Source organism: Amphibalanus amphitrite, unplaced genomic scaffold, assembly GCF_019059575.1.
Source record: "Amphibalanus amphitrite isolate SeventyFive unplaced genomic scaffold, NRLGWU_Aamphi_draft 000778F_arrow, whole genome shotgun sequence".
In the NCBI taxonomy this organism is placed as follows: Eukaryota; Metazoa; Arthropoda; class Thecostraca; order Balanomorpha; family Balanidae; genus Amphibalanus; species Amphibalanus amphitrite.
Window position 1 is genome coordinate 46,532 of NW_024882272.1, and position 27,165 is coordinate 73,696.

A 27,165-nucleotide genomic window follows, 5' to 3' on the forward strand; every position below is an offset into this window, starting at 1 on the left:
AACTGTCGCCGTTCCTTTTCCTTGCTTGTCTGTGCCTGCTGGTTTTGTTGGTTTAGGCCGTTGGTCTAATGAGACCATTGCAGAGTCGGAAGGACGATAGAACTTATGATGAGGCCGCCCAGACAAATTTGTCTGGACGGCCATCCCGGTGCGCCGCCGGGGCTGAACCCGTCTAGGTGGACAGGCCAACCAGTACCGCAAGCGATCAACCAGACGAGAGTATCGTCTTGAGGAGCCACTCACGTCGAATGATGGCAATCACCAAACGTACAGCCCGAATCAGTATTTTTGGAGTGAGCGAGGAATTGCGCGGGCCTTTGGATGCAGCAGGTGGTACATACATCGTATCGTGTCCTTTTAGCGGAGATCGAGAATTTCTACCTTTTACAATATCAAATCCTAATAATTTCACATTCATAGCCTCTTCGTATGTCTTCACATGATAACCACTAGCCAGGCTTAACCCGCGTCCAGCTGGGTCTCTCAGCCAACTTCGCCATGGTGTGTGTGTGTGGGGGGGGGGGGGGGTATTTGGCCATACCAGCATATCTGGGAAAGTGGGAGATCTAAAACTGACGCGGTAAAAAGCAATAAACAGCTCGCTATAAGATATTTCAGAATTATATAGGTCATCGTTCATCAGGTCATCCCTAAAGGACACTGGAGTTTACCAAAAGTAAGACTATCGCGAATTCCATAAGCAATTCCAAGTTTTGCGGCGCTGCGCGTCTCGGTTTTCTTTACACACGCAAAATAAAACTATAGGTATAGCAGGTGTGACCAAAAACGCCACTCCCCCACATCGGGCGAAGGTGAAAGGGATAATTGAAACCGAGGTAAATAAAACACAATTGAGAAAATGGTGAAGGGCTTTTTAATCGGTACGTTATATTTTCCCTTGATATCCATTCTATTCCATTTTTGTCGCCCATGAGGTTATAATAACGTGCCGTTCATCGTGTCCAAAGGAAACGCTCCATAAACTGATGGGGCATTGCGGCACAGCATCGCACAGGCCACAGGCGGATGATTAGGGTGACATCTATTGTTCGGGAGCAGAAGCAGCTGACGGAGCATTGCGGCATAGCATCACACAGGCGGATGATTAGGGCGACATCTATTGTTCGGGAACAGAAACTGTCGGGAGGCGAGTAGTGAGCTAAGCACAAAGCCGACATTTTACTGCTCCGGTTAATTTTTGGCATATATCAATGGCAATACTCGTTGCGATTTATGTACTTAATTTATGTCTATTATTTAAAAATAGTAGGTACAGATTGAATGTTCTGCGCTCATAAAACTATATAATAAAAATTAGAAACGTATTACCTTTATATCTTGAATACAAATACGGCACAAATAAGACGATCTCTTACAGCACACTCTATTGCTTCTGTTCTAATATTGCGTAGTAAAGCAGTTTTCAGGGGGTGTTGCTAGGCAATCAGCTGCTTAAAAAAGCGAACACCGTGATATCCTTCACTAAACGCAAACTAAACGTTAGCAAGCGTATAGCGCTAAGGACGCTATCGAACACAATATCCACATGCAGTACCAATGTGCTGTGGCCTGTCACCTGTGTTGTGTTTGGCGCGTGCAAGGGCGCGTGTTTGGTTTTCGGGTCGTTTTACATCTATGTGCTAGTTGCTCGTCGTGAGCGGGGTCTCTGAAGAGTATTCAGGTGAGTTACATACTTATTTGTATGTCTGGACTATTCAAGTGTGTACCTATATTAGCCGCAGATGTGTTTTGTAAACAAAATAACCACGATAAAAATGTTACACCAGTTTGCACTCGGCAACATTTTGGGATGGTCTCGTAAAAAAGTTGGCTTGACTTGAAAATGACTTTGGCCTAAAGAAAAATGATTGACCATTAGCATACAGTAAAATACATACCAAACTTGGCCAGTGATAAATTCTCAACGCCTCATTCTTTACTGTTACTGATAATTGATTTTCACACTCGTCCTTCGACGTCATTCAAAAATCCAGTAACGGGCTCAGCCTTGATAATGTATTTACACTGGCCTTGGTTAGTATTAAAGGGACTATCCCACCTTTAACATGGGGTTTGAGTTGAGATAGCCAAGTTTGCGGCGAGGTTCAGAAACCACTATCTATCTAGGTTGCATCCCCCGCAGCCTCTTGGTGTTGAAGAAATTTGTTCCCTTCATTTGGAAATGGGCCTTGTACAAGGCCCTATCTTCAACATGGAGCGACCGTTAGTGTGACATCACCTCGTTTAGTCATTCTGATTTAAATGGGTTTGTTCGTTGAAAAATCGCTTAAAACTTGGTCTGAACTTTGTTGTGGTGCCTACAGAGTAAAAAGAATCAGCTTTATGACAGGAATGTGGCCTGGGGAAGGAGGTAATTTTGGGCTGTGATGTCACATATTTGAAAGTTTGTGTTTGGAATATGGGAAGCCTAAGATGTTTAATGAAAAATAAATGCCAGAACTGTGTTCCTGGTCATCCAATCTATAAAGTCTGGCACAATTTAACTGGTTTTAACAACATTTTAGAAGGTGGGATAGTCCCTTTAAATATGATAAAGCAAGATAAATATATAATTTTGCTTTATGAAAGCCAAAAATATAGGTTAATTAACTGTCTCTCTTAAAAACCTAGTTAGTCACTTAGGAAACTGTTACACAGTTTTTATAGCTAATTATTTCAATTTGTGCCCTGACAAAACATTACATGCTTATCATTATCCATGGTTAATAATATCTTGTAGGCAATCCCAGCATGAGTTTTTGCTTTATATACTTTGCATTTTCACATTTAAATTTCATATTTATGCAACTTATTTAAGGCCTGCAAATGATGCAGCAGATTGACCACCCAACCTTGCCCACACCTGGTTCACTGGTGATGAAATCTTAATGAAAGTTAAGATAATGTGTCTTACAGTTTCAAACATAAAGGCATTTTCTTGAAGGTTTAGGTATAGCCAGTAGCCACACATACCGTAAAATGGGGTGTTAAGGGACAGTGGGGTGATAAGGGACAGTTGCGTGGGAAAAACTTTGTGTCATGTTAAATTCCTAATTTGAGATGGTTAGATAAAAACTTAAGTGTGGTAGTTGACACTGTTTTGTTCTTGACTATAGGACAAAATGGCATGGTTTTTCATGCAAGTGATTTGGCATAGGCGGCGGAACGATTTGAGACAAGGGGGGGGGGCACCAGCTCAAGGAGCCAAACCTGGGGTACCCCTAAATCCTGTTTTCTCCTCGGATTTAGGCCACTTATTTTTCGTCACAGCCCTCACATGATGATTTTTTTTATTTTTTTTTACTAAACGAAAATGGCAGTTCACCCCCGTATGTGTGGTTAACTTTAACCCTCGCCCTCACAGGGGGGGGGGGGGGGGTTGATGCAACCCCTCCTAAGGTTTTTTGCGAATAGCTCGCGTAAAAAGCTGCCGATCGCAACGAAACTTTCAGTACCCTCGCATTGATCAATTTTACACCTACCCTGAAAATTTCATGACCCTGACCCTAATGACCTTTGACTTGTGACCTCTTTTCCGAGACCATGTTTGGCCGGAATCGCGATTCGGCGTATGTCGGCTCGCATTAGCCGCGCGTTTGCAAGCTTTTCGTGGTTTCAAACGTTCAAACTTGTGATTTGATGTTGTTCCCATACATTAGGGTGGGTGTCAAGGTTACCTGAAGGTCAGGTTAGGTCATTGACCTTTGGTGACCTCGGGTGACCTCGGTTCACTTTTTCGAGTTTTACATGTTTCTAGGCTAGTTTTTGGAGCTTAATTCGAATTTAGCAACCATTTGAACATTTATGAAGTAGTTGTGTTGCCTTCGCAATATGTTACGAAGCTGTCAGAGGCGGTTGACACGTATTACGAATACCCGTCACAACCCCTACCGGTTGACCTGACCTGACCTGACCCGACCTGGTCTAAATGCTTAAAGACATCATCTCTGATCAAAACTAACACGATATTCGTGATCAGCACCCCGGAAAACCACATAGCAGCCACATCTTACGACTTTCTAACAGGTCCCGATTTTCCCGGTTTTCGGGTCATTGATCTGACCTGGAAGGTCACCCGATGACCTCGGACCTTAAAATTGGGTACCATCGGCTTCCTCTCTTGACGAACAACACGCCCGTTTTTTCCGCGAAGCTCTAGCTCGATCAGGGGCCAAACGCGAGGGGGGTCGTACCAACCCCCCTTGTGCCGTCGAAGGACGCAAAATGGCCTGTGCCGGCGAGGGTTAAGCTGATCCTCAAGTACCTATGTGTTTGTCTCTTCCTTATTGTCGTTTGATAAATTCCATTTATCCTACATGTATCGAATTCCCAAGAAGCCATCGCAGTACTAATCAGTGGCGAATCCTAGGGGGAGGTCACATGGGTCATGACTTAGGGCCTGGGGTCACCACATGCCTGCTAGGAGCACCACAGGCCTGACAGCCGACAGGGCACCACAGGCCCGCCATGGGTACCACAGGCCTAGCAGGGGCACCACGGGCCTGTCAGTGGCACCACAGGCCTGTCAGGAGCACCATCGGCCTAGCAAAAGCACTACAGGTCTTCCAGGGGCACCACAGACCTGCCAGGGGCACCAGAGGCCTGCCAGGGGCACCAGAGGCCTGCCAGGGGCACCAGAGGCCTGCCAGGGGCACCAGAGGCCTGCTAGGGGCACTATCGGCTTCGCAGGGGAACCACCGGCCTCGCAAGGGCACCATGGGCCTGTCAAGGGCACCACAAGCCTGTCGTTGGCACTTAAGGATTGTCAGGGGCACCACAAACCTGTCAAGGGCACCTGCGTTCTAACAGGGGCACCACAGGCTCGCCAGGGGCACCACAGACCTGCCAAGGCCCAGGGACACCACAGGCCTAGCAAGGACACCACAGGCCTGTCAGGGGCACCACGGGCCTGTCAGGGCCCATGGGCACCTAAGTCATGTCAGGGCCCACCGTAGGCTTGTCAGGGGGCAGGGTAGGTAGGTACCACAGTCTTTCCAGGGGCACCAGCGGCCTAGCAGGGGCACCAGTCATCACATGACTAACCAAAAAAAAAAAAAATGAAAATAGGGCACCACCAAAATTAAGTGGCCGAAATCGGTTGAGGTTTTAATTTTGGGTATAGGTAGGGGCACCACTTCGATTCATGACCCTCCCTTGGAGTTTTCCCGAATCCGCGCCTGGTACTAATACATCAAATTTAAGGGGGGCACCTTGCTATTGGTGCCCCCCTTGCAGAATTCAAGGGGGGCACGGTGCCCCGTTGCCCCCCCCCCCCCCCCCCGTTCCGCCGCCTATGTGATTTGGTTCAAAAATGGTTTTGAAAATCATGTTACATTTTCACAAAATTGAGACATCTCCAAAACTCTGTGTGTACCACATAAACTAGTAGGAGTACAGGTAAAATGAATGCATAGGTGCATTGTCACATGTATTGCACATGTTTCCTGAAAAATTTATACAAATCCACCCATTCATTCATCATCCTCTTCCTCTTTTATGGACACATGCATATTTTGAGGTGGATGTGGGGTGCTAAAGGACAGGGAAGAAAAAATAAAAAAATAATATCTAAATATAATTTCATAAAGTTTTCTTTCAGTAGGCATGGATAACACCAAAGTCCACATAAAATGCTGGCAAATTCATGCTTTCATCTCTAACACATCTTAAGTTATAAAACAAAACACCTCAAAACTCCCTTAACACTCTCTTTTACAATGATGGGTCAATGAAGACTGATGTAGGTAAATGTGATGTCATCATAAAAAGGCCAAAACAAAGAGGGCAACATAATGACAAGTGACTAGCTTCAAAATGGGTTTTTGTTAATGACAGAAGGGTACTTTTTGGTTCTGTTTACCTTATAATTAGCACATTTTCCAGAAGCGTAATTTGCATTATATGTAATTGGCTAAAAAGGCCATTAGTGGTTAATGAACCTGACTTGTTTTGTGACAGAATATGCAAAACATTTCAATAAATAAATTGTGTGCCCTTCCACACCCCAATTGTGGGCATTTGATGACTATTTCTTGGAATAATATAGGTGTCCCTTAACACCCCACATTGGGGTGCTAAGGGACAGTGATGAAAAATAATAAAAAATAATATGCATGCGCATATTTTTTTAACTTAAATGTAGCAGGCATGTAAAGCACCCAATTCCACATAAAATGCTGACAAGTTGATGCTTCTATCCCCAACCCTTCTTGAGTTATATAACAAAACACCTCAAAACTGTCCCTTAACACCCCGTTTTATGGTACTGAAATACAGTATGAAATTTCATGTTCCAGTGAAAAAAAAATGGTCAAAAAGGGAACCTATGGTAAAGTTGGATATAGTTAGGCAATGTTTGGTCCTGTTAGGTTATGTTGTTCTCAGGACCATGCTCTTTATTTTCGATTTCAAAAAAAAAATTGCCTAGCCCTCTTGTCAGTTGCCAGCTGGCTGAACAGTGAATCTAGAAACGCAGTGGCTAATCGCCCCATCAACAGACGCAGGGCAGCCCTCGGAGGGGTGTCTGGGAGGGCGCGGGCCGCGGGACCGCCGGGCCGTCGACTGGAGTGGCACGAACGGCAGTCGTCTCAACAACATAAGCTCCCCGACCCCAGCCACAAACTCACTGCCATCAAGCTATGAGGTGCACTTCCTATCTACTAGTTGACATGGAGGACTGCCTGATGGGAAGCTAGATAACTATAAGAGCCCTACTAATGATTTTCAGAAACTGATGCATGTATATTTCTACCACAAGTCCTCTATTCTGCTTCTTTTGTTGATTTATTTGCTAACTCTTACATTAGTATGGTAAGGAATATGCATCTGCTGCCACATTTATTAGTTTTTATATTATCCATAGTGTGAACACTATCCTAGGTTAGGTCCTTGTTGAACCTTTCCCAATTCAATGCAAAGCATATCAGTCAGTAGTCTTTGCATGCAACCGTTTTCCTTCCCATCCGAGCCAAGGTTGTGAAGACCTTGCAAGTGGGTTGAACAGGGGAGTGAAGATGTTGTGCCCTTTACCAAAGCCAACCAAAAACTGTAGGTGACAAAACTGATGCCGCCAGGGGTCAACCAGCCACAGATCTTGCACAAACCTATTATATGAACCTAGTCGAAAACATGCTAACTTTCTTTTTTAGCTATCTGTTGTTTTGTGATGGATACATTGATAAGGTCATGCATTGTATGTTCCAGAAATCATTTCAAAGCCCACCCATGTGCTTTAGATAAGATTTTAATGAGAAATTGTGCTGTTGCCAGGGGCTGAGTCAGGAGTCTGCACCATAGCCATGGATGATGATATGGAGTGGACACCTCCCACTGAGGCAGAAATGAAGGTTATTCAGGCCAAACGCGAGAGGGCTGACAAGATATCCAACCTCATGGGATCATACTTGCTGAAAGGATACAAGATGCTCAATGAGACATGCCCAAAATGCACCGTGAGTAGAACGACTCTGCGATTGTCTTGCAATGTCATTCACAGAGGTCAGTGGGGTGTACAGTGTACAGTGGCAAAGATCTCTCAAAAGCTCCTCAGGCTGGGAAGACAGCCCTAATTCCCATGTTTGCCCTAGTAGCACAATGTTGATTCAACGTAGAATCAACACTGACGTAAATGTCGTATCAACGTAGTTCTGTTAGTCAAAATCGACCTGATCTCGATGAAAAAAAAAATCAAATACAACGCAGAATCAACGTGAAATCAATGTTGGACCGATGCCGAAAGTCGTTTGATCCTCAATGTTGACAATCAACTTGGATTCAACCACAGATACTACTGTTATCTGTGATTCAACCAATTTTAATGTTGAATCGATGTTTATGCTACTAGGGTGCTGAGCTATTTCTTATAAAGTCGAGGGCAGTTTATTATTTGAAGGGGTTAAGTTATTAAATGCCTAGTGAATGTCGATTATAGAATGTCCAGGTCGATTGTGCTCTGCATCAACTTCAGCGCTGAATTCACAGACGATCTACCTTCGCGACAAGCAGGACGAGCTCTATTGTGTGGCCTGTGTGGAGGTGGATACCGACACAGAGAAAGATAACCCGGGTGAGTAGGGCAACCGGAGGTGACGGGGTTCCGAGCTGCTTGTATTCGGTAGGTCCAGAAGTGCTCCTCTGGCCCGACCGACGCCCTTCAGCAACAATCAATATGGTATAGAACATCCAACAATTCTAGTCTGTTACAGTGACGGTAGTTTGGAGGTTGGTATGTCCATGTGACGTGCTGTTCTGCTACGTTACGCGTCACTCCGTAACCCGCTGACCCGCTCCCGGCAGCGTCCAGCGCGGAGGCGGCCCGTCGACAGGTGGCCGAGTCGCAGTTCGCCTCTCCGGGAGCAGTCCGACGGCGCACGGCCGCGTCCCCGACCGCCGCTGGGGAGTACTGCGCGGCACCCGCACCTCCGCCAGTGTCGGCACCCCCTTCCGCGCCGCCCTCCGCGCCTCCGTCCGCACCAGCTGCCGTCTCATCGCCGGCCGCCGCGGCCGGCGCCAGCTCCGCGCCCCCTGCCGACGCAGAGGATGAGAGGGCGCTGTCGGCGGCGGCGGCGGCGGTGCGGGCCAAACTGTCCTGGGCGGCCGGCCAGCTGGAGTCCGCCTCCTCTGTGGAGAGCTCCCTCCAACTGGTGGGGCTCATCAGAGCCTGTGCCGACGCGCTGCAGGCTCTGCGGAGTCCGGCGGCGGCCCAGCAGTCGCCGGGGGTCTGACCTTCGGAACTCAAGACTCGGGGCTGGGAGAAACGGAGCGTGTGATGGAAGTCGTGTAACAGACGTAGCGTTGTCCTCGTTACGCCTGTCGACGATGGTGCCTCACGTTTGACTCATTGTCATAACTGACCGCTGGTGGTTGCCATGGCTCGGATTGAGCGCAGGTGAACACATAACGAAGTGATATTTTTGCAAGCTTGCTGTCGTTCATTTGAACTGCGTGTGTCTTACAGTTGTTTTCTGTTTTCTAACCAAATATATGTGATGCGCGTCATTTCACTTTTGTTTATGATTACCAGCATGTTTGCAATTGGGCAAGATTCACATAGTATAGCATATATTGCACAAAGAAATAAGCTTCATAATAGCGCCGTGAATGATTGCTGAGTTCTGGAAGGGCTGGCTGTAACCCCAGCAATACAAGCCTTATATACGCGCCGCACTTGCAAATCTTACGATTAACGGCTAACGTGGCACTACCAGGCTGATAACGGTAGTTCACACGCCACTCAGTCATGCCTCCGTCCCCCGCTGTCACGATTCTGAGACCCCTGGCCCCAGAAGTCGGATGCTGCGCGCACGATTCCATCGGCGCTGCCCTCTTCAATTACGCCTCCCCCCCCCCCAGGCAAAAGAGGTGCTCTTTCGTCGTTCACTGTGCGCTGGCGCCGGGTCCTTCTGTGTCCATCTTGTGCTTCTGCTCGTACTCCATGATGTAGGAAAGGAGGTCCAACTGGGTGACCAGACCAACAATGACTTCCTTGGTGTCCGTGTGCTCCTTATCCTTGACTGAAACAGCGGTCAGGTTAGCGATAAGCGAAGCTCTGTACGGTCAGGGATATCTTCTTTAAATGTGTATGATTCCGTATTTAAAAAAGAAAAGAACTTGTGCTGCTACTGCTTGCAGACGATAAACCAAAGGAGTTTAATCTCAAATGTCCATCAGTATAACAAGTCTGAAGCATCTAACAAAAGCTAGTGATGTGACATGAAATTGAATAATAATTTATTCGCTACTGCAGCCACCATATACCACTTACAAACTTTCTGCTCCTGTACGACGAGTGCAAAGTGGTCCTTCTCCAGATACTGAGACAGCGTGCCCAGAGAGTGGTCCAGATTAACCTTGTTAAACTGTCCGTAGAGCACCTGTGAAAGTAATGCGACAGTGAGGCACAGTCATCGTGAGAAAATGCGCCGATGCCACGTTAAAACTAGCTTGATAGGTACAGGCGAGGGAAGAATAGCGTTTCTTGTGCAATCCAAGACATTTGACGGGCTTAGCTGTAAATAACTCGAGAAAAATGTTATTCTTGGTAAAGGTAATCCCCAGCCATGCCCACCGTTTCTAAATCTAAGGAATTTAGCACCGTAAGGTGTTGTGAAAGGAGACTGTTGACCAGGTTACAAACAAAGGGGACCGGGGTACGTTCGTTCCTATTTTCATGTCATCGTGATCCTTGTTAAATTCAACAAGTGTTAACGCATAACCTTTTGTACGGCTCGGCGGTTGGGTGTTACCTCTCCGACTGGTGTGGTCGGCTCGACCCTGTGGTGCGCCAGTTTCGCCACCAGCATGCCCAGTGACACCATGCCCAGCACTTTTCTGCAACACACGATAGCGCAAACGTCACTAAAAGCTCCAGTCTTCTAAAGCATGAGAGTCTGAAAGATTTGATTCTCATCACCTTTGAAGTCCATTTTCTCACTCGCTGCATATTCCAAGTTATTCTTTATTCGTATTATGACGTTAAACGACTAAATGGGACACGTTTCTCCCAGTACTTCGATGCCACCGACAAGACGAATACCGCACCCTACCATTCAAACAAGATCCAAGAGGATGCCTCTGTCGGGATGTCACCGTCAGTTTTACGACCCTCACCCTGCGTCGTTGATGACGGGCAGCTGGTCGAATCTCTCCCTCTTCATGATATCGACGGCGTCCTGTACAGTGACCTCCGGCAGCACCGTCATGGGTGTGGTCACCTTCAGTGCTGAGACGCGTAGCTGGCCCCACCTGTATGTCGAAGAAGAAATTTTCAGACGTGACGTCGGGGCTTCTGTGTATGTGGTGTTCTAAGTCACTTTGTTGGACTGCAGTGTAACGGCGCGGTAAGCACATCACTGGCGAAAAATGCCTACCAGGTGCCGTGTTTTGCTTCGCCGACGTCGAGGAACTGGTGGTCTTTCATCCACTCGTCGTCGAGGAACTTGGTCATGTAGTTCCTGACGCTGTCCGGAAGGACGACCACCACACGAGAGCCCTCCGGCAAATCACGGGCCGCCTAAAATCAGAGAAAAAGCGATTTTTTCGATTTGCGAGTCAAGAGCCTCTTCCATCGCGCCTACATGGTTGGCTGACTTTCACTTTTGCTACCAAAAATGTAGCTCACTTGGTTCGCAAAGATATTCGGCTGCTTCATGACCGTCTTTGAACAAGGGAATCCAGCAAGAGGGCGGCGAATCCCAATTTCCACAGCAGGTACCGCTTACCTCGCAGGCCGCCCAGACCGCGGTCCCGCTGCTGCCGCCGCACAGCAGCCCCTCCTCCCGGATAAGGCGGCGCGCCATCAGGAATGATGGCTTGTCTCTGGTCTTGACCCATTTGTCCACGATCTTACGGTCTGCGGGCAATGGAAACAACTAACAAGTCATAAGATGAAGGTATCAATCAGCAAGAAAGGTGACGGTGCCTATTGCGGGAACAGTCGCAGTTGGTTGCAATTTCGTAATTTTCATGCCTAATAGTTATTGCCTGAATTTCTTTTTTTTTATTCAGGCCTCCCTCCAACGGGCACTTATGGCCCATTTACAGGAGGGCTCCTCCTCCTCCTGGCCCTTGTACCCCCACCCCCCAGGCTACGGCTGAAGTGGGAGCCTACCCCACACCTGGTGACACAGCCGGGGACGACGTCCGCGGAACGGGCGGAACCGGGAATCGAACCCGAATCCGGCACCGCCCGCACCGCGGGTCGACGCCTTAACCGACTGCGCCACCAGGGCCGCAGTTGTTTTTTCCCAAATTGTTCAATAATCAAACAAAACAAATTTCCCAAATTGTTCAATAATCATCCCTGCAGATCTCCTCGATGAGTCACGTCTTGCAGACGAATGACAGCTGGCTGACCAGAGTCATCCTTCAGTCGCTTCTCACCAAGTACGGTCGGGTAGAAGTCGTAGCCGATCCCCTCGACCTCGAAGAACACGCCCTCGACATCCTCCTCCTTGTCATGTCCGAGCACGGAACCGTGCGGGTCCACACCAACGATCACACACTTCGGATTGACCTCCTTGAATCGGCGCCCCAGGCCGGTGATGGTGCCGCCGGTGCCAGTACCTGCGGCAGAGATGTGACTTGCACAGTGCTTCTGGAGGCAACGCTGAAAGGCGACGCTACCTTACATTTCTTACTCAAAATTGGACTGCCCACTGCCTAGTGTCATATCGGACTACTCGTGTTCGTCCTGTGCTGCTGTGTTGCGTTTACCACTTCCAGGGTAGCCCGGCGAACGGCAAGCGACTTCCTACGTTTTAAACATTGTTATGAATCTCGCCATTCCCCAACCGTTCTGTGACACAGTTACACAACCTCAAGCTTCCCCACCATCGGATTGTCCGCTCACCTCCGACGGCCATGTCCACCTGTCCTCCGCACTGTTCCAGGATCTCCGCCGCCGTCGTGTCGTAGTGCGCCAGCGGGTTATCCTTGTTTCGGTACTGATCCAGAATTACAGCGCCGGGAATCTCTTTCTGTAAAATGTCAGAATGGGACCAGTAAGTTTGCTGACAGTGGCTTTATCGTTATGTCATCAGTGTCAAACGTTTTTACCTTTTGCTTGAGTATTTAATCGAAACTCCGCGTTGAAGTGGGTGTATGCTAGCAGGAAAGCGAATATGACGTTGATGAAGTCGTTTGTTATCATTTAAAGGGACCCTCCCACCTTCAAAAAAGTTAATGAATTGGCATGAAAGTGATGTCGCTCGGTTCAGAAAGAGCAAAAACGAATATCTACCAAATTTCATCGAAAAATATTCACCGGTTTTCAAGATATTAGACTTTTACTTTTGTTTACTTTTTGGGATCTCCGCTGTTCCTAGCGACTTTATTTGAAAGTGCGGCATTTGTTGCGCGCAAAGCAGCGTATACCACCGCGTGCTACAAAACGTTTTAGTCAAACATTTAACGGACGTTCGAAAGCCTGATGACGTCATCAGATTCCCGTAATGGTTAAGAGATAGGGACCACGCTGGTCCCACCCTGCAAGTAAAGGGAAGAAATTTCTTGAACACCATAAAGCTGCGGGGGTTGCGACCAAGATAAATGGTGGTTTCTGAGCCTGGCCGCAAACTTGGCTATCTCAACTCAAAACTAATGTTAAGGTGGGAGGGTCCCTTTAAGCTGTTGCTTTGCCGTACGCGGCTACGCCGCCAGAGTGTGAGTGAAAATGAGGTTTTAAGGCGTCCCTGTCCATTGGACATTCGGCCGCCTGTAAAGAATATGTTTGCTAGAAAAATATCGAATTGCTTGAATTTTGATATTGCAAGTGCTCATTTACTTCAATTAAGTGTGTGAGTTCTAAAATTTTGACCTTTAAAGTGCTCGGTAACGCGTTGTGGGTTTCTTGGGAGGTGAGTGGGATCCTGGGACTTACTTTACCTACTGTTAGAACTTAGAATTATTTTTACGTTATAGTTACTTTAAAGGGTTGTTAACCCGCGCCGGGCCGGGGGGGGGGGTGTTTGAACACCCCCCCTTGCGGTTTTTCGCAGATATCTCAAAAACGGCGGCGCGGAGCGCCGCCGTTTTTGGCACACCTGTTTGTGCATCTTTTCCGCACATGTTGTGAAAATTTCAGACCCAGGTCACCTTAGGTCAGGTCACCAGGTCACGCCAAGTGACCTCACCTCAGAAAAAATAAGAATGCTCGTCATAGCTACACCGACTGAACGATTGCCTTGAAACCTTCAGCGATTGATTAGAGCAACACTATCTATAAAATGTATATCTCGGAATTTTGATATCGGTGACCTAAGGTCAGGTCAATTTTGCGGCCTCTCCATTATAAGTCAATGGGAGAAAATTGAAAAGCGCCTGTTTTGCACGAACGCTATTCTAGACACTCTCAAACATCGAGATGTAGGTAAAATAGGCACACTGAACCAGAAAATGGCAACTGTGACCCCTCGTTATGTCCCCGAGGTCATCTCAGGTCACGAACAGAATCTAACAGTTTTTCGATGATAACTTCTGATAGAGGCGTGCTAGAGCGCTGAAAACGCCTTAGATGTGTTCGGCTCGACGTTGCGGATCGACTGATATGCAACATGACCTTTTCCGGTCAGGTCATGACCTTGACCTGAGGTCAAATTTTCAAGTTGACCTTTCAAGGTCAAATTATAGTTCATTCGACGCGTCTCGACGAGAGAAACACGATGCTGGCAAAATTAATGTCATAGCTCTTTTGAGTCCAAAGTTATTGCCGAAAAAACGTTTTTCGTAAAAACGGCTATTTTTGGAGTTTTTGCCCTCTGGAGGCTAAACCGTTGACCTGAGGTCAAATCTGAGACCATTACTCAGAAAGGTCTGTAAAAGGGCTATCGAATGCGCTTTTTTGCGGCGCTGTAGCTCTATCGGTTCCCGAGATAGCCGTTGGCAGTTTCCAAAATGTTGAAATAGTCAACATTTTACCTTTGGTGACCTCTGGTGACCTGACCTTTGACCTGACCCAAAAAATGACCGAAGTGCTTTCGTCCTTATTTTTGACGTTCTTTCGATTGCCGCTTACCGCGTGTCGCTACGTGGCCCAGGAGCCGAGTTAGAAGGGGGGGTGTTCAAACACCCCCCCCCCGCGGCCCGGCGCGGAATTTCAGAGCACCGGCCCGGCGCGGGTTAAGATACCATTTTGTCCTCCATCAAGACCATAAATTCGATTTGGGATTAATTTTGCCATGGTGCCGGCACATGGCCTACTCTTCACGAACTACACCATGGGTTCTTTATCGTGCGGGTTAGGAGGCAATCCCCACACCCCCTCTCACGCCGGGTGTCGCGTTCACCCTACAATGCCGGGTGGTGCATGGGCCTAAATAATTATTGTCTGAAGGACAAGACTGCATGGCCATTTAACAACTTTGAAGAGGTGAAGACCAGTTGGCCTCTCTTAATTTTGAATCTCTCCTGTCTGCGCGCGACTGGCACCAAGCTTGGACCAGCGCACGGCTGAGTGGTGTGGTGAATGTCGGCCGGCGTAACTGGCACCAAGCTTGGACTAGCGCCCGGCTGAGTGGTGTAGTGAGTATCAGCCGGCGTATCTAGCACCAAGCTTGGACCAGCGCACGGTTGAGTGGTGTACTGGGTGTCAGCCGGCGTAACTGGCACCAAGCTTGGACCAGCGCACAGCGGAGCCAGGAGAATTCTCGAGTGTGATTACCGCTAAGTCTACTGTTGAGATGTTGGGCACGCCGCCAGGTTCTTGTTCCTCAATTTGCGAAAGTAAGGCTATAATGCAATCAGAAGGCCGTAACGCATGACGTCAACGACTCCGCCTTGGACAACGTCAATGTGACCGAACCTTGAGCCGCTGCGCCACGGAGATGTGGCTCTCTGGCGAGTCCCAGTGGGCGGACGTCGGCGTGCGGACAATCTCCGCTCCCAGGGCGCGCAGCACGGCCACCTTCTCGTTGGACATCTTCTCCGGCATCACGATGATGGTGCGGTAGCCCTTGACGGCCGCCACCAGAGCTATGCCGATGCCTGTTAAAACGGTCGTCAGTCGCAGGTGCTTTATGCGGGAAGAGCGGGTGATCACTGCAGTACACAACTTTAAGTCTAAAAGATCGCTAACTAATTTTCATATTTTCATGTTTTTAAGGCCTCTACGTAAAGATCGTCAAGCACGTTCCGCCTATTCGGGTTTCTCTTATGCTAATATGTATGAAGGGTGTGCCACTGGTCAGGATGACAGGATTCCAACAGAGTTGTAATAAACAATTTCTTGACCTGTAAAGGAGCAATTAGCAAATTCTTCTGATCGGCCCGCATTTATCTGACGGACATTGCAAGATAAGACATTGAACGGCACCTTCTACTTTTAGCTCTTACCTGTGTTTCCGGAGGTGGGCTCGATCAGGGTGCCTCCCGGCTTGAGCCTGCCGTCCTTCTCGGCCTCTTCCACCATGCGCAAGGCGATGCGGTCCTTGACGCTGCCGCCGGCGTTGAAATACTCGCACTTCACGTCTGAAAATCACAAGTGGTGCATTTGTTCAGATGAAAAGCTGGCTTTTATTGCTGTCGACCTTACCTTGACTTATTATTTTTGCTATTAACAGAGGCGTCCTCTATTATTATTTGTTGCCCATTTATTGCTCGCTGTGACATTGTATGTTGAAGTCACCTCACAAAATGGGCAAAGTGATGTTAGGTTTACACCGGTGAACTGGTGTGCAATGTGCATGAATCATGCTTTTTATGTTTATGAAAAAGATTTTGCACAATCTACTTTGAAAATGTTTGTTGAACATTGAAATCGCGGTCGATTCGAAACCAAGGTCGTTTGTCTCAATAGACGAAGACGGAAGCTAAAACGAAGCTATGTCCTGGCAACGTCACCGTGCTGGCAACATCCTCTGATTGGTATAACGTCCGTGATATCCGGATCTCTGTACTCACACATTTCGCACTTGAGTCCCAGTGACTGGGGGATCTTGTTGAGCCTGACCAGCGGAGTGCGTCCGATCTCGTGCAGAATGTCGGGTGAAAGGTTGAGTCGCTCCCGGCTGTGGGAGCGATCGCGGGCACTTGTTACAAACTTACACCGAGCTCAGGACTGCGCCTTCTGATAAAGCAGCATCAGAGCTTAATGACGATGAGCATTGTTCTTAGTTTGGGCCGGACGGGGATTTTTTATTATAGTCCGTTTTTCTTATCTTTAGACTTCACTCCAAGATGTTTCGCAAGATATGCACGAGACAAAGCATGGCTTAGAAAAAATCAAGCCCTTCGGAAACAGAAAATATTGCCTTGAAGCCTGGAGAGTGGCGCTCTTGGGTGCGGCAAGTGCAGATTTGTATAGTTCGTTTTTTTTTAAGTTTGACCCTCACTGTAAACGTCTTTTTGAACATAGCACGAGAATTGCTAGCTGAATTACTGAGAAAACTGGTTGGCGCACACTGATTTAACCAGATTTCACAGACGAGATCAATTCCATCAAATTTATTTACTATTTCACAGACTCGTAAATCGTATCTGCCAATACCTACAGCCTCACAGGGATAGACGACTTCTCAGGACTTATGTCTGAACTAATAAATAAATTGCACGGCGCTTAACAGTTAACATAACGTTAAATCGTCGATGTTCAAAACTTATTTTTGAAAATATTATTCATATCTACAATACAATGTGCGCTTACCAGTTTCCTCAGTAATTCAGCTAGCAATTCTCGTGCTGTGTTCAAAGAGACGTTTACAGTGAGGGGCAAACTTAAGAAAAACGGACTATAGTCTTACAAATGTGTATTACATAAATAGGTAGGTACTTATACCTACCTGCTACAAAAATTAAGTTGGATAAAGTTTGGTATGCTAACCGAACTATCGATCCGATGAATTAAAGGGTACCTATAAAAGCGAATATCACTTGGAAATGAACTATTCTGCAAATGGACACAAGTCATCATCAGTGACTTTAGTTCAAGACCTATAGGGCTTGGTTCCAGCCGAAGTTTTTTGAAACCGCAGGTGCGTGCGACTGCGAGTGCGGACCCAATGCAAGGAAATTCTTGAAGGAGCTCGGCGTGTGGCTCGTAACAAGTTCTGGCGACTGTCGTGAAGCACTTGGTTTGTGGTTCGCTATCGCAGACATTCGAGTGAACGCGTTTTCGATAGTATTGACTGTGACGTTGTAATCCTCACGAAGTATCATGTGGACGGGTTAGACTGCGTGACGAGAGGCGGATATGAATTATGCCTGTGGAGGTAGGCAACCCGCAGGACATGCGTGTTCAGCGGCGCAGGCTACCAACACGAGTTGGCTATATGAGCGTGTGTTTAGCGATGAATGCAGCATTGATCGAAATTAACAAATATACATACTATTTCAATGTGATGACATGTTTTGCTCGTATTACCCGCTAGTGTCTACAAATCTACCACCAGTAACTCGTAATACAAATTACAAAAGACAGGAAACACAGGAGTCGTACTCGTATATTGGGTATGTTTGGTTCACCGAAGCCATCGTAGGTCCCATGCGCCCTCAATCACTTTCACTGTCACTGTCGTCACTGCTCGAATCCTGAAGTGACACGATCACTGGCTCGATGTCCTCCATCATACCATCTGCTCGCCAGTACACCTCTTCCAGTTCTCGCACGTGGCGGCAGCAGTTTCGCCACAAGTCCGGTGGCGCGGCGTCTCGGCTATCCAGCAGCAGCCTTTCCACGTCATTCAGATGCCCAGTGTTGTTGAACTGGCGGACGTGCGTCTTCATGTTTGCCCAAACCATTTCAATCGGATTGAGGTCGCAATGATATGGGGGCAACCTCAGTACTTCATGACCGGCCTCCTGTGCCACCTTGTCCAACACATACTCGCGTGTCTGTTTCAGAGGGCGAACCAGCTCAAGAAGCTCGACCTTCCGCAAGTCCGGATCAGGATTGACATCATGTACCCGCAGCCATTCTTGGATCGCTTCCTTCCTCCAGCTAGCTGTAGGTGCCTTGTTAGCACATCTTGAATGATACGAGGCGTTATCCATAATGATCACGCTATTCGCTGGCAGGTTCGGCAGAAGTTGGAGTCGAAACCAGTCCTCGAAACAGCTCGCGTTCATAGACGTGTGATAGTCGGCAGACTTGCCGTCCGTCCTCATACACATGAATGCTCCTGGGGTGAAGCCGCTGTCCGAGCCAGCATCGACTATGATTAGGCGCTTGCCCTTCCCTGTCACTGGCTTATGGCCGGCCACGTCGTCACTGTCCAACCACGCGACCGTTCGCATATCAAACTGGTTATACCAGGTCTCGTCCAAGTACACTATAGTGCGCTCTGGGTCGGAGCTTCTAATCTTCCGAATGCGTCTCAGGAACGCGTTCCGGGCTGCCACCACCTGAGGTTTTTCAACCAGCAGCTTTCGGTTGTTCACTTGTCGGAACTTGAATCCTATTTGGAACAGCTGCTTTCGTATGGTTGAGCGCGAGATAGTCTGCTCGAACTTGTCCTGAACTGCCGCTCTAATGGTGTCCAAAGTGACCTTTTTCCCTTCCAGGTACATGGCATGCACCATTCTTCTGAACGCGCACTGGTCAAACTCGTCGAAGTACTCGCGTGGCCCCCTGTTAGGGCGCTGGCGGGCTGGAGACTGGCATCCATGTGTCTCTATTCCACTCTTGAATGCATTAACAGAGGCAATCGACACTCCAGTAGCAGAGCTGGTCTCCTTCGCTACGTTAATGCTAGCCGCTGCACTCTCATCACCTTGCTTGAGGTATTCATCTTTCTTTCGAATAAAATATTGGTAAACATTATAAACCACTTGTCTCGCTTGTGCACCGATCGGTTTTCCTTGCCGAAGTTTTGAGAGCATTGCATATTATTGTATACGAATGGATATAAATTTCAAAAGATATATAAAAGTCTCAGATTTCCTTGATACACAGCAGACATATGGTGTGTTCGCTTTTAGAGCCAGTGGCAATGAGCGTGACGCTTGATTTTTATTATCAAATTGTGTGACGTCACGTGCTAAGTTATCTGCACATCTTGGAGTGAAGTCTAAAGATAAGAAAAACGGACTATAGCCATGGATGAGATAATAATGGATTGGTGTCTTCGCAGTTTTTGGCGACATTGAGCTCAGGCCTGCCATCTAGCGGGAGAATTATCGTAAGTTAGGAGCAAGCCGAGTGAACGCCGCTGATTAGCATTGTGACACACGGGAGTGTGGTGTAGTAGCAGGCTTGTTGTGCAATTTTTCAAAAGGTTATGTCTTTGTATGTCAGTAAAAGCGAAGAAATTAATAGATTTATGTGCAGGGTCAGTAATAAGATAAGCAGTTCCATGTTATTTCCTCATTAAATCGTGAAACAGGGAGTTATTGGAGACTTCGCCAGCACGTGTCGTTTTCGCTATTTTTCACATGAGTCTTTACTTGGCCTAAATCAAACAAATTGTCCGATCAAAGAACAAAGCGAGCGTAAGTAATTATCTATAAGTCTAATGAAAAACTTAAACGGAATTGCTAACGTCATTGCCGTTCAATATGCCATTCAAGACGCTATATGAAAAGGACCCAACCAGTGCTGCGTAGTCGATGAAATTTCAGTGACTTTGGCTCCAACTCCGATTCCGGTATCCAAATATCGACTCCGACTCCTCCGGGCAGAACTGTCGATTCACACAGACTCCGACTCTGACTCCGACTCTGCAGCCCTGGTGAGTCTGTGGAGTCGATGACTTTTCGGTGACGTTCGACTCATCTCCGACTACAGCTTTTAAAAATTAACCGACTCCGAGTCGGAACAGAACCGCTGGCTCTGACTACAACTTCGCAGCCCTGGCCCAAGATAGCCGCCTAAAACAACTTTGATGTGTGATCTTCTTCGTGCATTGTTAATGTTATTTTAAACAAGGGGTGGAAAAGGGAGACGAAGCCTTCACAAACAAGGATCTCCTGTTGCGAATCAATCAGCTGCACACCACGCATCTCATTTCATCGTTTTCCTAACGACTCTGCACCAATGTAAGCACTGATCAATGCAGTGCGAGCATCGATGTGACATTTGTGTACCAAGTTTGAGTGTTATCCACCCAGCTGTTCTTGAGATATGGAAGCGGCACCCCCCCCCCCCCCCCCACGTGCGCACGTGCAGTAGCCCCCATAGTGACACATGGAAATGCATTGGCCACTGGATGCCTAACTACATCCAGTGGCCAAATTGTATTGACGAAGGCCAAACTTGTATTGACGAAGTTTTACTGTAATTGGCCCAGCCATTGCGGAGTTACTTTATGTGGAACAATTTCGACACCCCTAAGTTGGCACGTGGCACGTGCCGTAACAGTAACTAAGATGAAGAAAATAGGGCGAAATTCGGAGAAGAAGGAATAAGCCTACCAAATATGTAAGTGACATATTGTCAAACTGCTCTACCATTGTGAGTAAATGACAATATAAAAGGTCATACAAGCCGATGGGACTGGGCGCTTCAATACACACCGTCTTACGCATTTTATTTTCGTTATTACCTAAAGGCTGCTTGACGTTTTTGGCTTACAAGCATTTAAGACATTTTTTGTCGTCTCAGGTCCAGTAAGATTACCTCCAACTCGTGGGAATATGCACTTCAAGCCAACTAACACACCACACCCACGTGTGTCATAATGCTGAGAGATGGCGTTCACTCGGCTTGCTCCTAACTTACGATAATTCTCTCGCTAGATGGCAGGCCTGATCCCAATGTCGCGGATCCCAATGTTAATTTCCACGAGACACCAATCCAGTGTTATATCATCCATGCTATAGCTATGCTATGTATGTTATTTGTTATTTGTTTTATTAATATGCATTATTAACCCGCGCCCCGCTGGGCTATTAAGCCATACGCGCCCTGCTGGGGGGGGGGGGGGAACAGATTCTGCCCCCCGTCTAACTTCCGAACCGATGGTCGTAGAAAGACGGGGAAAACGGCAATCGAAAGCTCTCAACAAGGCGGATCTTAACCCTCGCACGACCAGGCCATTTCTCATAACACGAACGACCAGGGGGGGGTTGTTACCACCCCCCCCCCCTGGCGTTTCGAAACGGAAGGTCGTAGAGCTTAGCGGAAAAAAACCAACGGATTGCTCTCAACGAGATCTCGCGATTGGTGGTATATTTTTTGGTCCTAGGTCAACATTTGACCTACTTATGACCGGTCAAAGGTCAAATTTTCCGAAAAAAATCAAACTTTTTCAACTTTCCGCGGCGATTGCGGCAAAACGGTGGGAGATATCGACTTGAAACCTTCACTATCGTGTTCCTTGATCAATTCTCTATCGTTTGGTATGTATTTCGTTTCCCTAGCTCTAAAAATGGCGCGTTGGGAGCGCCGGAAGTCGGCAAGGTCACAGTCGGCGGCAGAAATTCGAAAAATCAAAATTTAAATTTTTGAAATCTGATTGTATTTTTGGATTTGGGAGGTCCATTTGCTCCCTATAGAAGCTAATATTGCTGCATATTCCCATTGAGGTGACAAGAATTAGCAAAATAGTGGTTCGGGCGCTTTTCAAAAATAGTACCGGACGCTGTTCCTCTTGTGACGTCATAGCTCCATGACCTGACCTGACCCGGTCAATTTTCTTGCACCACACGATAGCCAATGCTTGCCCCAACATGCATGGGAAGTTTCATCATGATCCATCAAACAATGTGGGTATCACCGGCAGAAAACCTAGGGATTCGGCGCACACGTTTGGTAACTGTCGGCCGGAGGCTGTACCTCTTATGACGTCATAACTCCGTGACCTGACATGACCCGATCAATTTTGTTTTCGGCAAAAGATGCGCAAAGGTTGCCCCAGAGGGTATTGAAAATTTCAGCCCGCTACGACAAGCCGTTTAGCGTGCACTTCGAAAAAACCTCAGGGGGGGGGGGGTTGATGCAACCCCCCCCCCCCCTAGGCGTTCTAGGGTTAACAAACCCAAATTTTTTGCTTAAGTAGGTCAGAGGTCAGGTCAAGGTCAGGTCAAGGGTACAAAATGCAAGGTTCTACAGTATCGGCCTTGCACCGTAGTTGCCGAAGAATGGACTGAGACTGATTGCTCAAAAAGTGTTATTAGACTACCAAGACAATATTCGTTGCACACAATGTCATTCAAAGGTCAAGGTCAAGGTCAGGTCAGGTCAGGTCACCAAAAACAAAATATAGAAAAGGGCATGTGCGACAGATGTTTTATGGGTCATTTTACTCATATAATTCAATAGGTACAATCAATAAGTGATATGGACCACCTCTGGATGAATTTCAGGTCGAGATCAGATCAAGGTCAGGTCAAGTGAGGTCAAATTTTGAAGTTGGTTGTTAAGGCCTAAAAAGGTATCTATCTGATGCAGTTTTTCACGGCAAATCGAATGGTGCTACTTTTGTTTCCGTACGAGGTCTGGAACTTCCAAAAAAAAAATCATTTTTTTTTCAAAATTTGTGTGTCGTGACGTCATAAAATTTTGAATAACTCCCACATTTTTGAACTGATTCTTCTAAAAATTGGTATGTAGGTGCACATAGACCACTTCTCTGACATATATTCCGGTTTTTTCGATAAACTCAAAATTTTGGATTTTATAATTATTTTCCCAAAAAAGTCAGTTTTTTTGAAGAAAAAAATTGGACCAAAATCAAAAATTTTCAAAAAACCGAGATAGCCATTTGATAGACAAAGTAAAATCACGTATAACCTATTTTTTGTTACGTCTTGATTCCTTTAACCCGCGAGTTGCTGGGGGGGGGGGGGCGTTAAACGCCCCCACTTTTTTCACCGGGCCATAGCATAAAAACGGCGCGTCGCAGGCGCGCCAAATTTTACCTGTAGGGTGATTGAAGTTTATTGTGACAAAGTTTCAAAAAATTCGGTCAGAAAATTTTTGAGATATCGAGATTTTAGTGGCGTCATGATTTCTGACTTTTCAACCAAAAACGGCATATGTTCAAAAAATATAAAATCACAGAATAGACATACAGACATGCCGTAAACGTCATTAGACTGCCAATACCATGATCAATCAAATGGCTATCTTCGATTATTGATTATCGTTCCGCATTTTCCATAATCTTGAACTGAATCTTGGCAATTTCTCGTGACTACTTCACGACCATGATACATGCATTTCTTAAATTGATTTTTTTTGGCCAAACACGTACACATATGATAAAATGAATGTCACCATCGTGTTCTACGCCCCAAATTACCTATAAAACATGTGTCACAGGCTGCGAATATCAGTTTTGATTTTCGGGGATATGTGCCTACCCGGTTGACCTGACCTTGACCCTGACCTATGCTTGACTGACCCCTACATGGAGCTGACACTCTTGTAGGCCTTATATGATGGATTGTGCACCGTTTTGACAGAGTTAATGACGAGAGGCGCCCATTGCGAAGTCCTGAAGTCCATGCTACTGAAAGCCCGATTTCAGGTGTTTGACCTGACCTTGACCCGACCTGTGACCTCAAAATTCAACTTTTAAGTACTCATCTGAAGCGTCTCGTCGCGTTCTTTCGTTTGCCGCCTCGTGCGTTTCGCTGCGCCTATTGGTTCTCGAGTTATCGGCTGGGGGCGTTTAACGCCCCCCCCCCCCCAGCAAACGGTGGGTGGCGAAATACCCCAGCAACTGCCGGGTTAAAAATGAAGATGTTAGCGGCGTTTGAAATTTTGCCGTTTTTGAGGCGAAAATGGCGAACATGACGTCACTAAAACGTCAATTTCTCAAAAATTTTCCGACGGATTTCGCTCCAATTTTCAGGGAACGTGTCAAATTGATGTATGATAAGGTACTGAAAGTTTGACGTCGCTGGCGTAACGTGTTTAGAAGTTATTGGCGAAAAACGGGAGGAGGGCAGATTCTGCCCCCCCCCCCCCCCAGCGGGGCGCGGTTTAAAATACTTAATCCTCTCTTCAAGAGATGGCGAATATATTCGAAATTATTATTTCCCTCGTACCTAATTCCACCCGTACCCATTTCACCCGGCTAGCGGTAAGGTAGGTACCCGATTCATTCGTGGCCAGCTCTGAAAAATCTGCCTGGTCCGTATTCCGGATAAATGTACGTTTGGTATAAATGTATGTGCGTTAAGATACCCAGTTGCATCATCGCTTCAGATGTAAACCAGTATAACGCCTTTTGGGGCGACTAACGGAGCGAGTGAGAGGGTGGGCCTTGCACGTGCGAAATTGTGAGGGGTACCTCCAACTGACTTGTGCACGGCACCCTACTAACCGGTTTCTACCGACGTGCCAAATTTGGGCACAATCGGCCTAGCCGTTCTCGAGATCTGGAAGCGGCACCCTGCACGTGCGCACGTGCAAAATGGGTCCCAACTGGCTTGTGCACGGCACCCTACTAACCGGTCCCTAACTGTGTACCAAATTTGAGCGCAATCGGTCGAGCCGTTCTCGAGATCTGGAAACGACCCCTGCACGTGCGCACGTGCAGCAGCACCCCAACTCTGGCACATGGATATGCAGTGCCTAGTGGGTGCCTACCTACATGCCAACTTCCAGCGCAATCGGCCAAGTAGTTACCGAGATATTGCAACAATTACAAAACGGACACCTCTTCGTTTTGCACGTGGCACGTGCATAAGGGGTCACCCACATGCATCAGGAATAGTCCAATACTTGGTAGAAGGAATGAAACTACCCTACAAAAATTACCGCGTGTAAATCGGTCAAGTGGTTGCTGAGATATAAGCCTCGCAAAAGCGTGACCACGGCCGGCCGGCCGGCCGCTCATACTCAGAAATTTCCGTTAATCTAAGGAAAGACTACGCTCGCTTCGCTCGCTGCGTAATCATAGTCTGTTTCAATTAGCTACTTGCATAAACACCGCTGCCAGAGACTGTCGACACCATTGCGCCATCGCTGGCGATGAGCGGTGACATGGTGGTGCATGGTGATATACAAAGGTCCAAATGTTTGTCAATGTTTGTAGCATTTCGTCAGATCGCGAGAGTTTGAGACGGCGTTTCCGCACCATTTTCAGTGAACCGCTCACTTTCAGGGATACATACTTTCATATAAAGGATTTTGCCAGTCATGATGTTTTTGCATACCTAATGCCAGGTATGCGTGACGATTGGGAATGGGTAAACACGCTTGGCGTTCCGCAATTACTTGGCATTGCTGGCTCAGGCATTTAAAAATGGCCCGTTGATACGGACGCATTCTTCTGGCGGCAGGCACTTGACTACAAGTGAAGCTGTCACGGAGGTGCTTATTTTAGAGGAATTGGTGTCCTTCTTTCAATGAACGATGAGCGATAAATATGTATTATGCCGTGATAGTTGCACTCCTGCTATCAACAATGGATGGACAAGCAAAAAAGCATTGAACTATCTATCGGCATCATTTCCTATAGCCATTCTTATAGATATTTTCATAGACCTTTTATAGACATTTTATAGACCTTTTGTATATCTGAAGAGGGGTCGATACAACTCCCCCGTCCTGATATGTTACGATTGGGCCACCCGGCTGCCACGGAGCAGTCGATATCCATAATTTTAAAAAGGCAACCTTTCGTGATAACTTTGCTACATATTGCGTTTTCCGAATCATTGGCCAAGCCGATGAACGGCCGGAATGCTGACACCTTTGCGTCGGTACCGGTATGTGGAATGGACGTCAAAAAGGTGCGCCCATGATGTGGTGCGTTTGCCGTTGAAGATCTTCTTGATAAATACGGACACGGCCAGAGGTTTGTGCGCTTCAAAATTTACTGAGTTATAATTTGCAGCATGATAGATTGCACTATGTCAACAAAATTGAAAATGCGTTGCTTATGTAGATTGTAGTTGGCGTAGGTATAAGCGTTACTTCGTACCCAATATTGCATAAATTACACAGCATCTTAGACGAACAGCGGCTGTAGATAAAATAAAAGCAACAACATTAAAATGTGTTGCTTGTTATGAAGGCGACGTTACACCATATACCCAATAATAACAGATAACTTACACAGCATCTCAGCCGAACAGCGGCTGTAGTGGAAACTCGGGTGATTACTCACGGACACTGGCGGTGGTGCGGGTTGGTGGCCGGGTCGGCGCCCAGCTGCCAGGTGCACTTGGAGGGCAGGTCGGGTCGAATAAACTCGTCCTCGGTCAGTGGCCGGGAGGACGAGCGGGTCTCCTCAGTCGGCGCGGGCGGTGCCATGGCAACTCCCGGAGAGATTTTCACTCAGGCTACACTGTAGAAAATTGTGGACAATATTTAAACACCGTCTATATTTTTTTTTTAATTAAGTAGCTAAAATGCAATACATATGATGCAAAGTCTGTCTTATGTTACCGGCTAATGCCTATCTACTTAAAAAAATCACTTATTGCTTTAGAGCCGACAATCCACATCAAACACACCTGAAACCAACTATATTAATCAGCTGTAGTGCCTCTACCCACCTCACCTTCCTCGGATGTAGCCCCGGGCTATCCGACCTCACCTGACAACCCTCGGTGACCTCTGGACTGCAGCGTCCGATTCCGTCAGGCACGTGGCGACCGCTGTGCTCCGCCGGTAGTGACTAGTGAGCCGAGCCGCCGGCCGCCGGAGCTATTTATGCTGGTGATGAGCGCCCTCGGGTGGCCCCGGGCCCAGGTTATGTGGCTCCTGATCAGCCCGGTTGGTGCCGCAATCCGACGGATAGAGCTGCAACCTTTCGGCATTTGGCATCGGATAAGTGA

At 47.2% G+C, this 27,165-nt stretch overlaps 2 protein-coding genes across 4 annotated transcripts; one reads left to right on the forward strand and one right to left on the reverse strand.

Annotated features, from left to right (window-relative positions):
* Positions 1 to 1,403: 1,403 nt before the first annotated feature.
* LOC122366017 (protein ZNRD2-like) lies at positions 1,404 to 8,999 on the forward strand. Of its 3 annotated transcripts, XM_043337749.1 has the most exons (5): positions 1,598 to 1,682; positions 7,044 to 7,047; positions 7,282 to 7,451; positions 7,981 to 8,065; positions 8,296 to 8,999. In XM_043337749.1, exons 3-5 carry the CDS (start codon positions 7,299 to 7,301, stop codon positions 8,721 to 8,723), a joined length of 666 nt encoding a protein of 221 aa, XP_043193684.1. In that variant the 5' UTR covers positions 1,598 to 1,682; positions 7,044 to 7,047; positions 7,282 to 7,298; the 3' UTR covers positions 8,724 to 8,999. The 3 variants fall into 3 exon arrangements, with proteins under 3 accessions (XP_043193685.1, XP_043193683.1, XP_043193684.1); XM_043337750.1 differs by lacking the exon at positions 7,044 to 7,047 and having other exon boundaries at positions 1,404 to 1,681; positions 7,270 to 7,451; XM_043337748.1 differs by lacking the exon at positions 7,044 to 7,047 and having other exon boundaries at positions 1,592 to 1,681; positions 7,204 to 7,451.
* Positions 9,000 to 9,039: 40 nt separating this feature from the next.
* LOC122366016 (cystathionine beta-synthase-like protein) lies at positions 9,040 to 27,114 on the reverse strand. The gene is made up of 13 exons (XM_043337746.1): positions 26,925 to 27,114; positions 26,493 to 26,672; positions 16,396 to 16,502; positions 15,829 to 15,963; positions 15,299 to 15,480; positions 12,350 to 12,476; positions 11,881 to 12,063; positions 11,220 to 11,350; positions 10,869 to 11,011; positions 10,609 to 10,743; positions 10,245 to 10,329; positions 9,764 to 9,872; positions 9,040 to 9,512 (listed from the first exon to the last, which is right to left on the reverse strand). Exons 2-13 carry the CDS (start codon positions 26,636 to 26,638, stop codon positions 9,376 to 9,378), a joined length of 1,620 nt encoding a protein of 539 aa, XP_043193681.1. The 5' UTR covers positions 26,639 to 26,672; positions 26,925 to 27,114; the 3' UTR covers positions 9,040 to 9,375.
* Positions 27,115 to 27,165: the final 51 nt, after the last annotated feature.